The 14,254-nt window shown below is 42.0% G+C and overlaps 1 protein-coding gene across 2 annotated transcripts; it reads right to left on the reverse strand.

The window, feature by feature from the left end:
- Positions 1–2,645: 2,645 nt before the first annotated feature.
- Cd164 (CD164 molecule) lies at positions 2,646–14,150 on the reverse strand. Of its 2 annotated transcripts, none has more exons than XM_028769050.1 (6): positions 13,941–14,150; positions 11,315–11,404; positions 10,124–10,195; positions 9,207–9,245; positions 6,555–6,611; positions 2,646–4,977 (listed from the first exon to the last, which is right to left on the reverse strand). In XM_028769050.1, exons 1-6 carry the CDS (start codon positions 14,092–14,094, stop codon positions 4,808–4,810), a joined length of 582 nt encoding a protein of 193 aa, XP_028624883.1. In that variant the 5' UTR covers positions 14,095–14,150; the 3' UTR covers positions 2,646–4,807. The 2 variants fall into 2 exon arrangements, with proteins under 2 accessions (XP_028624883.1, XP_028624882.1); XM_028769049.1 differs by having other exon boundaries at positions 9,207–9,248; positions 13,941–14,135.
- Positions 14,151–14,254: the final 104 nt, after the last annotated feature.

Here is a 14,254-nt window from a genome sequence, read left to right on the forward strand (position 1 = left end):
ATTTGTTCACAGCAATAAAACAAAATTAATATACATGTCTTTATGTACTGCTTCCATAGCTGAAAGTTAAACCATATATATATATTAAAGAGACAGGATCTCAAGTAGTGGAGGCTGCTCAGGTCGCTGGAGAGGCTGTCTTGAACTCCTGACCCACCTCTACCTCCCAAGTGGTGAGATAAGAAGAGGACCTTCTCTTTTTTGTGTTTCATCAAAAGAAAGACTACATTTATTCAGAAGAAAGTAGACAAAACATGAAAAATGTTTTCTATGGATAGAACTCCTAAAAAGCAGCCCCATTTGCAGAGGACGGGTACCGTGGAGACCGGCTGCTGCAGGTTCAGAGGCTAACTACCTGTGTCAAGCTAGTTCTACACCCTGTAACAGCCATTCCTTGCTGTGTTGGAACATCCTGAGACTAGAAAAAAAACCTTTTGGTATCTAGAAACTAAGAACGTCATCAAATAACATCTTGGGCCTCTACAAAAGCTTCCCCGTCTCACTGTAACTGCTCCACTAACATACCTACCACTCTATTTTAAACTTGCCTCGATTATCAATTTCTTTATTCTGTAAAGCTTCTCCAACTGCTTCCGTGTTGGATCACAGAATTTGGGGTGGCCTAAATCTGTTGTCTCTGGACCATGGACACTCAAAATGGCTCCAGAATAAACTTACTCCCTTTAGATGACAGCTGCAGTACCTGCATAATCATTTAGTATATCAAGTAATAGGTAAAACAAGATCCAGCCTCCTGTCCTTAATTGCTGGGAAGCCCAGACAGAAATCAGAGGACTGGCAGAACTCAAGAGGCAGAGATGACAATCGAGACACAGGAAGCTGATTAAGTTTCCTTGACAGTGGACCAAAGAGCTGAAGCGACACTTACCATGCTTCAGAAAAACAATGACAATGGGAATACATGAACATCCTGCACCTCCCCAGCTTGTATCTATCTGGCACTCAATAAAAACTTACCAAACATGCATCAAAACCAGAAACTACCTCCTAGAGTGTGGGTAAAGAATTCAATGTAAAGTAAATGCTAAATGTTGACACAGCAATGCTAGGCAGACATTAAAAATTACTACTCTAATTAAACACAAGCATATACATACAACCACAAAAACAACTATGTAAAGAAAGACACCAACATATTACATCAACTACAGACATATCAGAAAACACTATAGAATTCAAGGGGGCGGGGGGAAGAATTTTAATTAATTTCATATAAAAATACAATGGGACTGTGGATCAATTTCTAGCAACCTCTATAAAACTATAATCTCCATCAAGGCAGAGGGTGTAGACCTACCACCGAAAGCTGGAAATCTTCCAAATATGAAAGCCAGAGATACACCACCTTAATAGATCTAAAAACACACAAAACAAGGAAAACTACAACACAGTCCGAAATAGACAATTTGCTTAAAATCAGTAGCAGAGGGAAACATGTATAGAACAAGAGATGTTAACAGATTTGCTACAGAACACAAAAGACACAATGTACCAAAGTTTACAGATACGTATGGAGAAAAAAATAGGAACCTTAGATTGCATATTCAAGATTTTTTTAAAAAAAGTGATTTACTATCAATGATGTACTATGAATGCAATGGTTTTTGCATTGAAAAAAAAAATACAAATGAGGTCGTCAGGAGGCAAGATATACAAAGGCTGGATTCACCACGAGGCACACTAACAAGAGCCTCAACACTATTGAATTTAAAAGTGCTAACACACACCCTTCAAGTACCCAAGGAGTATCTATCTACAACAAGTACGGGGAGTGGGGAGAACATAAACCCTATTCCACCCTCTACCACTTACTCAATTATCTGTGCCAATGTTTTAAGAAGCTAGCTATAAAGCTTGCTTTCTTTTTTTTTTTTGGTTTTTCTGAGACAGGGTTTCTCTGTCCTGGAACTCACTCTGTAGACCAGGCTGGCCTCAAACTCAGAAATCCGCCTGCCTCTGCCTCCCAAGTCTGGGATTAAAGGCGTGCGCCACCACCGCCTGGCCAGCTATAAAGCTTTATGTAATTACCAAATGCTAAGGCTAACGGGGAACAAGAGGCCTCAATTCTAAGGCAAATCACTGACTCTAACCTTACATCCAGACTTGCAGGGGAGCAGTGAATAACTTTAGTGTAACTCAAGTAATAAAATATAGACGGTTCAGCACATTGTCCAACAAAACCAGACTTCTTCTTCATATGGCAGCATGTGGCTCGACACTTTAAACAGAAGCAAAGTTTAACTGCATATGTACTCTGAACTAAAGGGTAGGATGTGGCCGGCAAGATGGCTCAGTGGAAAAAGGTACTTGTCCTACAACCTGTGCTCAATCCTTGGGACCCACAAAGCTGAAAGAACCACAGGCTCCACAAAAGTAGTCCTATGACTCTGCCTCTCTGTCTCTCCTGTCTGTCTGTCTGTCTGTCTCTGTAGGTTAACGTGAGCTGGGCGCGTGTCCCTTCATCAGCCCAGCTTCCATATTGCTATGGTTGTTCTCCACTGACTAATCCACAGCCATCAGTTCCCGTCTACATCAGTTCCCAGAAACAGCAGACAATCCAGCCTCAAATGGACAGGGAAGGCAAATACAATGTTAATTTTGTAATCAAAATATGACACTTTTGATCAAGAGACTAATAAACATTTATTTTAACTCAGTTTGGTACACATACATATTAGTTTTGTAGTTTTTTATGAACTCAAATAGAAATTTCTAAGTACAGCAGTGTCTGCTTGTGCAGCAAGTATAGCAAAGGTAAGTAAGGTATCTGATAGAACTAGATCCTCAGGACAATCAGATGAAAACTCTGAAAAGGTTTCTATATACCTTCTGGATTAAAAAACCCAAAATCATTAATGGCTCAAAATACTACCTTGCAAAACAAAGATGGATAAGAGTCAGGGTAGCTGGGAATTTTGTGGTAAGAGCTTACGTAGAGACTTGCAAAGTGTCACTAACTTCCTACAACGTTAGAGCAGCGCTCAAAATTACAGGAGCTTCAAATGAAATTACATTCTCGTAAAACTTGCTACATATGCTGACATTTATATGGGCAAGGGGTCACATGGAGGTAAAGGACATTAAACCAACTCTGCCACCTTTGTAAGGAATGGAAATTGTCTACTTTCAAAAGAACGTTAGCACTCACTTAAAACTAACAGCCACAGCATTGAAATAGATTTTTGTGAGGAACCTAGAAATTACAATGGAAACACAACTGTGAGGTAAACCTATCTTTCCCCCCAAACCTTTGAAGCCAGAGTTTAAACGAGTAAGGCACTTGAAAACATTAGATATATGTACAAATGTGCAAGTAAAACAACTTTAGCTGTACCGGCAAGTGACAAAAGAAATAGAAACTCTCTTAGTTTCGCTTTATGAACCAACCTGCCTCCATCTGCCATTCGTAAGCTAAACCCTGGGAACCAAGTGCTAACCGGTTACTCTAAAGAAACAAAAGCAAAAAAACTTGAATGACGTAGGAAACCAAAAGCCTATTTCCAATTACAGCCTCTAGACTAGTGCAGTCTGTCAGAGGCAAGGGAGAACTCCAACACTGAGTGCTTTTCAGAAGCTACTGAAGTGAAAGTAAGCATGATTACAGCACACGGGAACTGAGACCAAGGAGGGGTAAAAGAAGGCCAAAGAAAGAGACGGCAGGGCATCACCACTGGAAATCTAGAGCAATCTCTTTCAAACCCTCAGGGCTTCTAAATTACACAGGTCACACCTATTAGAAACAAAGTGATTGTCTCATTTAAAGAACTAGAAAATGATTCCATCCACAGCTACTTCCTTCTTGCCTCATGTAAAAGCTACTTCTCAGGAAAACCTGACAGGAATCCTTAAGGTATAATAATATTTGGATACTTTGTGTACAGAAAGATAAATTGATTTTATGTCTATTCAGCAGCCCTAAGAAAAACATTAGATGGTTTGATATAAGGAAGCCTTTCAGCTTTAATTATTCTTTAGCTTCTATTTCTCAGCTCTGGAGAAAACAATGTTTAAGTATTAATAGTATGTTATCCAGTAGCAGGTTTCTGCTGCTCACACTGACAGTTACATTCTCAGACCAAGCTTTGCCTCCCACAGTGTGAACACATTTTCTGTTCGCCGCCGTCTTGGTCTGTCTTAAGGCACTGTTCTGATTTCTTAATACGGTATACTTTATGAGTGTGAACAAGACCTGTTGCATATCCTTTCTTTATTCTAAATCTGGGATGCCATGTGGCATCTTATTTCTAATATATAAAATACAACTTATCAAGCACAAAATTTTACTCTAGGGATAGTTTAGTACTAAATAAATTTAACCTATATTTAAAGTGATGGCCCTCAACCTGTCTGGCCATTTGGCACTCTTCTCGATTCTGGCCACTAAGTTACATCTGGAGTTAGGATGAAAGTAACAGACTTTAGGATTCTAGGGGACTACATTTAAACTGCAGAGTCAGAAGCTGCCTGAACAGGACAGCACTTTCCATAACTCACAGGAAGTTACATTTGGCATGTCAGAGGAAAAGAACACAGTCCCACAGCAGCAGCCATTTTAAACAAAAGACGACAGCCACACGGATTCATGCAGAATATTTTAAATATTCCTGTTGAGCAAAATAGTTTAACTGACTTTTCTTCAAGGATGATGCTCCAAAATATCCTGTATGAATCCTCTGGAAATGAAAAGATCCTGGAACAGCGCCTTCCATGTGGGACTTCTTGAATATTTTGGTTTCAGTGAGTTACACAAGTTAACCGCCAGTCCACATTAATTTAATGGGTCTGTTTACAGAGTATGGTAATTTCGTTCTTTAGATTTGCAGAATTTATAGAGAAAGAAAATTACAGCCTGTACACCCAAGACAAGGACGATTCCTCCAATGAAGCTGGCTGCATCAAAGGTAGACTTCCGCTCGGGCTGTGAGGTTGGAGTCAGAGTGGTATTTGCTGTACCTGCTATGATGATAAACAGAGAATCTTCAGTAAGTGTCATGGTATTGATCATTTCCAGACCCACCCAGGCATCAACTGTGCCCTGAGTTAAATTCTATGCAGGTCTTCCCGAGTCACGTCTTTATAACTAGAATTTATCTCCACTTAAGCCAGAATGCCGTTCATCACTCTGTCCAGGATACAGTGTGGATAATCTGCTAGCAAGTCTCAAATAGGTCAGAGCTTTTATGGCATAGAAACTGTGTCCTTGGAAATTTATCAAGTACTTCTAAAACATGCAATCATTTTGTGAATCTATTTTGGTTACTATTGAAATAAATGTTTGTTAAAAACTTTTTGGTTTTACTAGCTAGACAAGGTGTATAAAAATTGAGTTGCTATTTTTCAAGTTAACAAAAGTAATAATCTATAATTTCAACAAACAAAATAACACATAGTTGTAAATATATTCAACAGCACTCTGCTAATTTATTTTGCAGCATGAGAAAGCATTATGTAGCCATAAGGGAACAAATATGAAGAGTAGAATTTCTACAAACAACTCATAAGGACCTAAAAGTAATGTCAGTTTAATTCTGTTTTATGGAACAGTATTAGTAAGTCAGAAGAAATAGAACATGAAAACTAAAATTATTAAGGAAGTAAAATGTTTCAGTAAGAAACAAAAAGGCTATGACTGTGTACACCATCTAAATAAAGTCCGCTTCACTGTTAAACTAGATCCTAATGCATTCTTGAGCAGACCATCAACTGTAGGCTCCGGAGGCTTTGGTAAGGTGACCAACTTTAATATTAGCCAGGAGTGGAGCTTAGCCAGCACAGAAGCAAGTTCTAGGCACTAAACACTTCACACAAGGACAATATTTGGACTGGCCAGATGGCTTAGTCGGTAAGGGCACATATTGTTCTTGCAGAGGGCCCAAGTTCAACTCCCAGCACCCACATCAGGCTGCTTATAACTGGTTGTAATTCCAGCTTGTAATTTGAGGTTAGGGGATGTCCCTAACCTCGGACACATACACATATACAGACATATAACACATGTACATAAATAATAAGAATATTTTAAAATATTCACTGTAAGTAATTTGTATCCTTCGGGTGTGTGTGAGAACACAGCGGCTTCTCTGACACTGCGAAGCAGCACAAGCAGGAAGCCACAACAAACAGGGTAGAAGAGTCCTTGAAGCCAAGCAAGTCTAAGAAAATGAACAACTTGAAAAAGGAGGAAGTGCAAATCTTGGCTTTTCAGATTGGTCTAATTAAAAACAACAGTTTTCCTTTCACCAAAACTGTTAATGGTACCACTCCTTCTGAATAACTGGTAGTCACAAATCAGATTTAGCATCTGAGTACAGAAGGGTTTTAAAGAAAACACTCTTACTGCGTCTAAAGGACCAGGCCAAAAGTGACCACACATAACAGAAAAGGACCCCTGTAAACCGTCAGGAGCCAACCACTGCCTTGGTGTTCTATGCCAGAAGCTGCTTTAGTCCCGAGTATCCAAGAGTCCAACTGGACCCTAGCAGCAGTTCAAGGAACACACTGCATCACTGGTAGTTTATAAAGCCCCCAGTTACCTGATGTGACAACTGAGGGAGTAGGTGTAGGAGAGGAAGGCCGAGTTGTGGGTTTAGCTGGAATGAAAACAAAATGTATTTAAGAACCTTAAATTTCTAGCCTCACAATTATTCTACACGTAGCTTTTAATTTTTTAGAGAACAGAAGCCAAATTTAGTTACTGATCCAATACAAGCCCTTACATATATTCTGACACACTCAGCCAGCATAAACTTGTTTTTGACAAAGTCTGCAAGAAGACAAAGAGGAACAAGCATATTTAGGAAGGAGAGTTACAGGCTTCACTCTTTTATGACAAATGATGTTAGTGTATACAACTGAAATACACCACTGCATAGACTGTAGGTACTATGCTTTGTTAAGGGGCAGAGTAGACTATACTTTGTAACGCAAAATCAGTCAAGGACAAGGAAATAAGCAGGCACAGTTGGGTTCCAAGGAACCTTACTTATTAGCATTAGCACCCAAGGCTAGCCCAATTTGGATGATATACTCTCCCACTCTGTATGAGGCAAAACTATCAGACAAACATAAAATGACCTCTGAAAATGAAGCACTTGATTATGAACATCCACTACTAAATGTAGACTCAAAAATTCTTATACCAGTTTTACAAAGAAAATCAAGTTTATACAAATTAACATTTGCCACATGTAGTGGTGTATGCCTTTAATCTCAGCACATATCAAGTTCAGACCATCCAGGCCTATACAGTAAGACACTGTTTCAAAAAGCAAACAAAACTTTTAAAATTGCAGTTCACTGTGTCTCAATCTATGGATGGGTGCACAGATGGCACGACACAAGTGTGGAAGTCACCTTGTAGCTGGTTTGTTCCTTCTGTCGTGTGGGTCTCAGAGGCTAAACTCAGGTCATCAGACTTGGTGGCAAATACTTTAATCTTCTGAGCCATCTTGCCAGCCCCCAAGTTCTAACATAAAAGGAAGTTCTGTTCTTCAACAGTAATTATATGCCAACATTAGGCTTTAAGACAAACGTCACTAGAGTATGCAGAACTCTCCAAAAGGCATTGCTGGCACTCCAAAGTTAACAGGATCCTAGTAAGCTAAGATAACCTTATTCTCATTAGACTATGGTAAAACTTTTATTGAGATTGATATGAAGGCTAGTAAGATACAATAGCCCAGTCACCAAAAACACTTGCTGTGCAAACCTGCTGACAAGTTTCAATCTCCAGATCCTAGGTAATGGAAGGAGAAAACTGACTCCAAAGCTGTCCTCTTATGGCCTACCTCATCTCTCTTTTTCCCAGGACCAAGCCCTTGATGACCCCCCCCACCCAATACTAACTGGCCAGTCCTGGAATCATATACATACAAAAAACACTACATGGACTAAGCAAGTTGTACACACACACACACACACACACACACACACACACACACACCCTGAATCCCAAGGACCACATGCCTCCTAAGGGAATGGCACAATTGTTACATTAGAAGGTATGATCTTAGAAATTCAAACACTTTTATTTCCTTTTTGTGGTTTAACTTTAAAAATTAAATATGTTATCAACTTCTTTTCAATCTTAGTTTTATGTGATGTTATTGGGGGGGAATCCTATAGATTTGATACTTGGTTTCACTATCCACTCTTGAAGTTAGGTGAATGTTAATTCTTCACAAACAGTCCACTAAGCTATATTTGGTAGTATATGCAGGTTTCTGTAGCATACACATTTCTACTATAGCTGACTTCAAGTCCACTTTGGTCTTTTACTCTGCACAGGCCATAATAATACATTTTATTAAAATAGAAGTCTGGTCATATGACAAGTTTAGATACCATCTAAGTCTCTTGAGCAAGGCATACAGTGGAGCTTCTCAGTTTTTCTTTTGACTATCAAGTGTACCAAACTGTCACCTAGTATAAGATGCTTAACGTTTATGTCACTGTGCCCTCACATCTCCGTAAGCGTGAACCACTCTGCTTCGTCTGTTATGGTGTCCCCGTGTTTTCCTGTGTCTCCCACAGGCTGCCATTTCTGCCCACTCAATACACACCAGCCTGCAAGTTTCCAATGCACAGTGCTCACGGACTTTATTAATCTATCTGATAGCAACAAATACTGGCTAATCTCTGTCCCTATAGCCGCTCATCATCTGTGCTAGTTCTTGTCCTGGAATAAACGGTTTACTATTACCCCCCCTGAAGACTTTCACGGTATCTGTGAGATGAACTAATTGTCCAATCATGAGTATAAGTAGAAAGTATAGCACCATCTTACAGTAAAAGGAAAAAAACAACACAAACACACCTAACTACTATCCATTACCATACAGAGTACACATGCTCAGTTATGTACAGAAAAAGACTCAAAATAATTAATTTCTAGAAATCATTCTGGCAAACTGTTTAGTGATGAGAACTGTGATATAAAACATCCACACATGTAGTTCAAGGGCTCCACACACAAACTAAGTAAACCTGTTGAGAGTCACTAAAAAGTATTCAAAGAGTTATCTGCATTGTCACAAAGGATATGCATTCACACTGCTACTGTGGTCCATGAGTAAGTAAACCCTTGCTAAGCTTTAAAACTGTACTAACATCTCTTAGCTAGTAGGTTAGCAACAGGTCTTTAATCTCCACAATGAACAAGGAACAAAAAAATCATCTTGCATTACCTGTAGAATTGGTTGGCACTGGAGTGGTAGGAGGAGGCACTACTGAAAGAGAAAGACAGAGAAAGTTGTGTGAAGTAAGCTGTAACAACAGTTCCCACTCTGAGAACATGACTTGTTTAGTTTTACAACCGAGACATCATTCTTGGGTGAGCCAGTTACCCATACCCAGTATCAGTTTCCTCCCTAAGAAACGAAACCATCAGTTTTTGTGGCATCTCACGTCCCCTAAGACATGTCTAGGTGTTCTCACAGCTAATTAGCCACATGCAGCTTCTAACAAACAGCTACAAGACGGACACAGGCCTTATGTTGTCGTTCCCTTCTTCCGGGCAGGGGGGGAAAAATCTAATGTGATGATTGGAACATGAATACTCACTTTAGACAGGGAAGGTTTAAGCCATTTTTGAGAAATGACAAAAGACAATGACAGAAAGGCTGAGTCCCTGGTTTGATTTCCCCATTAATTTATAGCAACATCAGAAGAAACAACTCTTAGCCAGCTGGTCATGGTTACTCCTAATCTGGTACTTGGGAAACAGAGGCAGGAGGATCTGGACTTCAGTTACACAGAAGATTCAAGGCCAGAATGAACACCACGAGGTGGAGATGAGGAAGGAGCAGTTGTCTCAGTGAGGCTTTCTCAGGGCGGAGAGTAAAAGCCATCGTTCCTCAAGTACAAAGACACAGGTTTACTTAGCTGTAACACTTAGAAGGGAGGAACCTAACATCAGTCAACTCAACAAAACAAAGCAGGAAATGAAAAGACTTACAGCTGAATCATGAAACCAGGATTTAAACTGTCATCCTCTTTATCAACAGGAACAGGCTACTGGTGTCTAAATGTTAACATCCAGGGCAGTGATAACCTTACCCACCCCATGCAGTCATTTTCCCAAGCAGCTCAAGTGAAAACTTACCAGAACACTGGTCAGTGCGGTTCACCCGGGTACAATTCGTTTCTGTTTCACTTGAACAATAGGTCCTATTTGCTATGAAAAAGAGACAAAGAGCAATTACCCACTTACATTACACCTGTGGCTTTGCTTCTATGCTCCAGAATGTGCTAAAAGAAAACAAACAAGCCCAATAGGGCTGGTACACGACCATGACCTATGACCCTAGCACTCTGGAAGGGATACACAAGGATCTCAAGGTCTCAGACGGAAACCAGCTTTAGCGCATAGTGGGACTTTTGTTTTTCTAAAAAACAATAAACGCTGCTATTCCTTTCCCACTGTCTTAGAGACAAATTGAAAGTCACTTGAGTATACTGAACAGATTAACCAGCCAGAATCTACAAGGAGATGTGGTCAAGTTGTTTCAACAGAGGTAATAGGGAGAGGGTCCACACAGAAACCCTACTCCCTGCATCTCCCTGATTCCTGCGTATTGCACATGGGCAGGGAGCGAGCACACCTCAAGTCCCACCACATAGCTTAACATACTTCTACCACAAAAAACGGTAACTCCCAACAAACAGTCTAACGAGCACTCTGAACCCTGTGCTACTTCTAACAGTTCACTGAGTAAAGGAACTTAACATGGGGCTCTGTTTTTATTGAAAAAAACAAAACTATGGTTTCTGTACTTCCAGGGACGTCCAAACAAATCCTAACGAATCCTTAACAGACTGTCTTGCAGACAGAGAAAGCTGCAAGTACCTTACCTTCAGGGACACAAAGGCATCTATGTTATAACAGAATTCTAAGAGAAATCTTGTATTTCAACAGACTTCCATTGAGCTCACAGCCTTTAACTATTGCGAAGTGAACGAACTTGACTTCACAAAAGCACAGAAAGCAACTCTTCCTTCTTATTGCTCACTCTCAGCTAAGCATGCAACAGCTCTCCACAAGGTCTCCCCACAGTCTACCTCCCAAAACAAACGACTCCACTTCCAAAGGAACTTTAATCCTTCCTTTAAGAGCTACTATATCTCAACAGTCAAGTTTATGAAATCAAAAGGGAGGGAGGAGGGAGATTTCTAAGGAAAATGTTAAGAAACTATAGAAGTACTGAATTTGGAAAATAAATACTCCACACTACCTTAACTACAGAATTTCTGAATAGTTAAGAATATGAAGTTGAGCCTGTGAGCAGTTTCTTACCTTCTTTGCATTCTATCCAAACGCAGGTCAGATTATTAGTAATGGCAGCATTAATACAGGAAACACAGTTGCTGAAGCTGTCACACGTTTCTGGAGGGAGATTATGAAATCAATGAACTGACACTTCATTAGTTTGCTCTACATCTATTTTCAACAGTGAGCATTAGATATAGTTTTAGTAATTAATAATCCCTTGAAGTGGTCAACCTTTTCTTTTTTTTTTTTTTTTTTGGTTTTTTGAGACAGGGTTTCTCTGTGTAGCCCTGGCTGTCCTGGAACTCACTCGGTAGACCAGGCTGGCCTCGAACTCAGAAGTGGTCAACCTTTATAAACTGATTTATTAAGAAATTTCAAGCATGGGCCAGCAAATCAATGTTGAAGACCTGAGTTCACTCTCCTGGACCCACACGGTGGAAGGAGAGAGCCAGTGTTGTCTTCTGCCCTCCACTTGCATGCTGTGGCAGAAGTGTGTTCACAGACACGTACACACATGAACACTGAAACAGTTAGTGAAGCCTGGGACAACGTAGCACACCTTTAATCCCAGCACTTCAGAGGGAGAGGCAGAAGATGAGTTCCAGACTAGCCTACAGAGGGAGCTCCACAGCAGCCAGAGCTACATGGTAAGACTCTGCCTCAAAAAGCAAAACAAAGGAAAAGTTCCATTCATCATCTCCGACTCTGTAAGTAAAGTTAAGGAAAACAGGCTAGTGGGCAGACTCAGTACTGGAAAGTGACTGTCAGACAATTCATGGATTCTCAAGGCAAAACAGTAAACACAGTAACACCAACACAGAGAAGCCCCAAACACCAGAGAAAGACATTTTTGAGTACAAGTTTAGAAAAATTCAACTCTAACAGAAACAAGCTAATTTCTCAGAGATTTTGTCTCCATCGGTGATTCGACTTTCACGGTCTTCTCCACAACCAGGAAATGCCCCTAAAGGGGCCACTTTCATACCTGTGCCTGACAGCAATCTAAAGCAGTGAGTCCTGCTCCCTCTGGGGGTGTGGGTGGGTGGAACAGCGAGCATTACACAGGGACCTGCTAAGACCACCTGCCTATCAGGTATTTACATTATGATTCAAAACAAGTAACACAACTACAGTTATGAAGTAGCAACAAAATAACCGTATGGTTGGGGCTGCCACACCATGAGGAACTGTATTAAGGGGTGGCAGCATTAGGAAAGTTGAGAAACAAAAACTGAACAATCCAGAAATAAGAATTTAGCCACCAATTCTATGTCTGGACAAAGACATGGACTTACAGAATGGAGCTAACTTCCTTTCTTTTCTAAACTAGTCGCCTGCAACATTCTTCTTTGCTTTCATCTTGCCTGAACAAACAGTTCTGCAGAAGCCCTGGATCCCAACACGTATTTACTGAAAACAGGACACGAAGAGGCATTCACAAGTAATTCTTAAGACCGGCTCCGCTTGATAATGGGTGTAGCCTCGGAATGCCACTCCACACTGCGGCTTATCCCATCATTTCCAGAAAATACAAGCTATCTCCTCCGTGGGGATTTCAACTATACAGAGGCAATTAACTTGGTCTTTCCAGGCTTCTCTTAAAACAATATGAAGAACCCACACATCACAAGTCCGGGAGGAAATTGTCAAGTAGGTAGGAGTCAAAAAATATTTTGCTTTATCATCTTAGCCGTGATAGAAATTCCCAGAATTGTTCTGTAATTTACTTTGTTCATTTAAAAATATTTGTTACCCTAGCATCCTTCTGAGTCTTACAAAAAATCGGGTATTAACATACAGTTTTATTCACATAAAATGCTAAAACTAGAAAAGGCACTAGACTAAGTCAATCTTTAGGTTGAGAAGCGCAGTTACTAGGTTAAGTGCAATAACCAATTTAAAACACATCGTGTTTTCACCTCATCACTTCAGATTTATCTTCTGTCTCTTTTGCGTTGTCACGGCCTATGCCTTACATGACAAGCTTTAACGAACCCTAGAGTTGAACAAAAGGCGTGTTCCTTGATCGGATTTCAGAAAAATGGAGAGACTGGATTTCAATCTAACCCACAGCCCTCAAAACACAGGCACCCGGGAGATCAGATCCTGCTCTTTTATATGACCCTGGGTTTCACTTCTCATCTTCCGCCACAAGCCTCGTTCTTCCCTTACCACTCAAATCTCAGGTACAGCCAACACCGCTGTGCTAAGTCAACGTGAAGTTACAGGAGGCTCAGTTTCTTAGAGCCTCGCTGGTGGGAGCGGGAAAGGGACAACCTATTCATCTTTACGTCCACCCACCCCCGTCTGCTTCACTCTAAACCTCCGGCGAAGCCTCGAGGGGAGGACAAGAGCCTGTCCCAGGAGCCCAAAGTTTGCGCTCCCCGCCAACTGCGGTGTGCGTCGCCTCGCCCAGTTTCTCCTAACTGCCACCGCGGAAGCGAGCCACGTCGCCGTCCCGAGCTGCGGCGCGGAGTTCCCAGGCGCTTGGGGGACGGCGCCTCTGCGGGCAACGTTCGGGGAGCCGGAGCAGCCCCGCGGCCTAGCTCGCCCGGAGCCTTCGCTCCCCACCCGTCGGGCCGCCGCACTCCGGCCGGGCGGCCATGTTGCGCGGGTCCCCACCGGCTCGGCCCGTGTGGCGGGCGCCCACCTGGCGGCTTGGTGGGCGTGAGCGTCGTCGGGACCACTTTGCTGGTGGTGGTCGGCGTGTCGGTCACGTTGCTGCTGTTAGTCTGCGCGGCCGACACGCAGAGCGCGGCGAGGCAGGTGGCGGCCCAGAGCAGTCGGCGGTAGGAGCCCGACATCGTGTCCTCAGCCCAGGCGTCCAGGAGGAAAGCTGCGGCAAGCGAGGCTCCGTCTAGCACTGCGTCCCTACGGCGCCGCCCCCGAGAAGCCCGCCCCGCGGGAGCGCGCGGCGTCACGTGAGCAGCCCGGCGGGGCGGGGCGGAGGCGGGCGGGGGCGGA

Source organism: Grammomys surdaster, unplaced genomic scaffold (assembly GCF_004785775.1).
Source record: "Grammomys surdaster isolate TR1022 unplaced genomic scaffold, NIH_TR_1.0 190, whole genome shotgun sequence".
NCBI classification, from domain to species: domain Eukaryota; kingdom Metazoa; phylum Chordata; class Mammalia; order Rodentia; family Muridae; genus Grammomys; species Grammomys surdaster.

Coding starts and splice junctions, on each gene's coding strand:
- Cd164 (XM_028769049.1), bottom strand. CDS start 14,094: ATGTCGGGCTCCTACCGCCGACTGCTCTGGGCCGCCACCTGCCTCGCC. Junction 11,405..13,940: donor CACGCCCACCAAGCCGCCAG/GTGGGCGCCCGC, acceptor ATCTCCCTCCAG/AAACGTGTGACAGCTTCAGC. Junction 10,196..11,314: donor TTGGATAGAATGCAAAGAAG/GTAAGAAACTGC, acceptor TCTTTTTCATAG/CAAATAGGACCTATTGTTCA.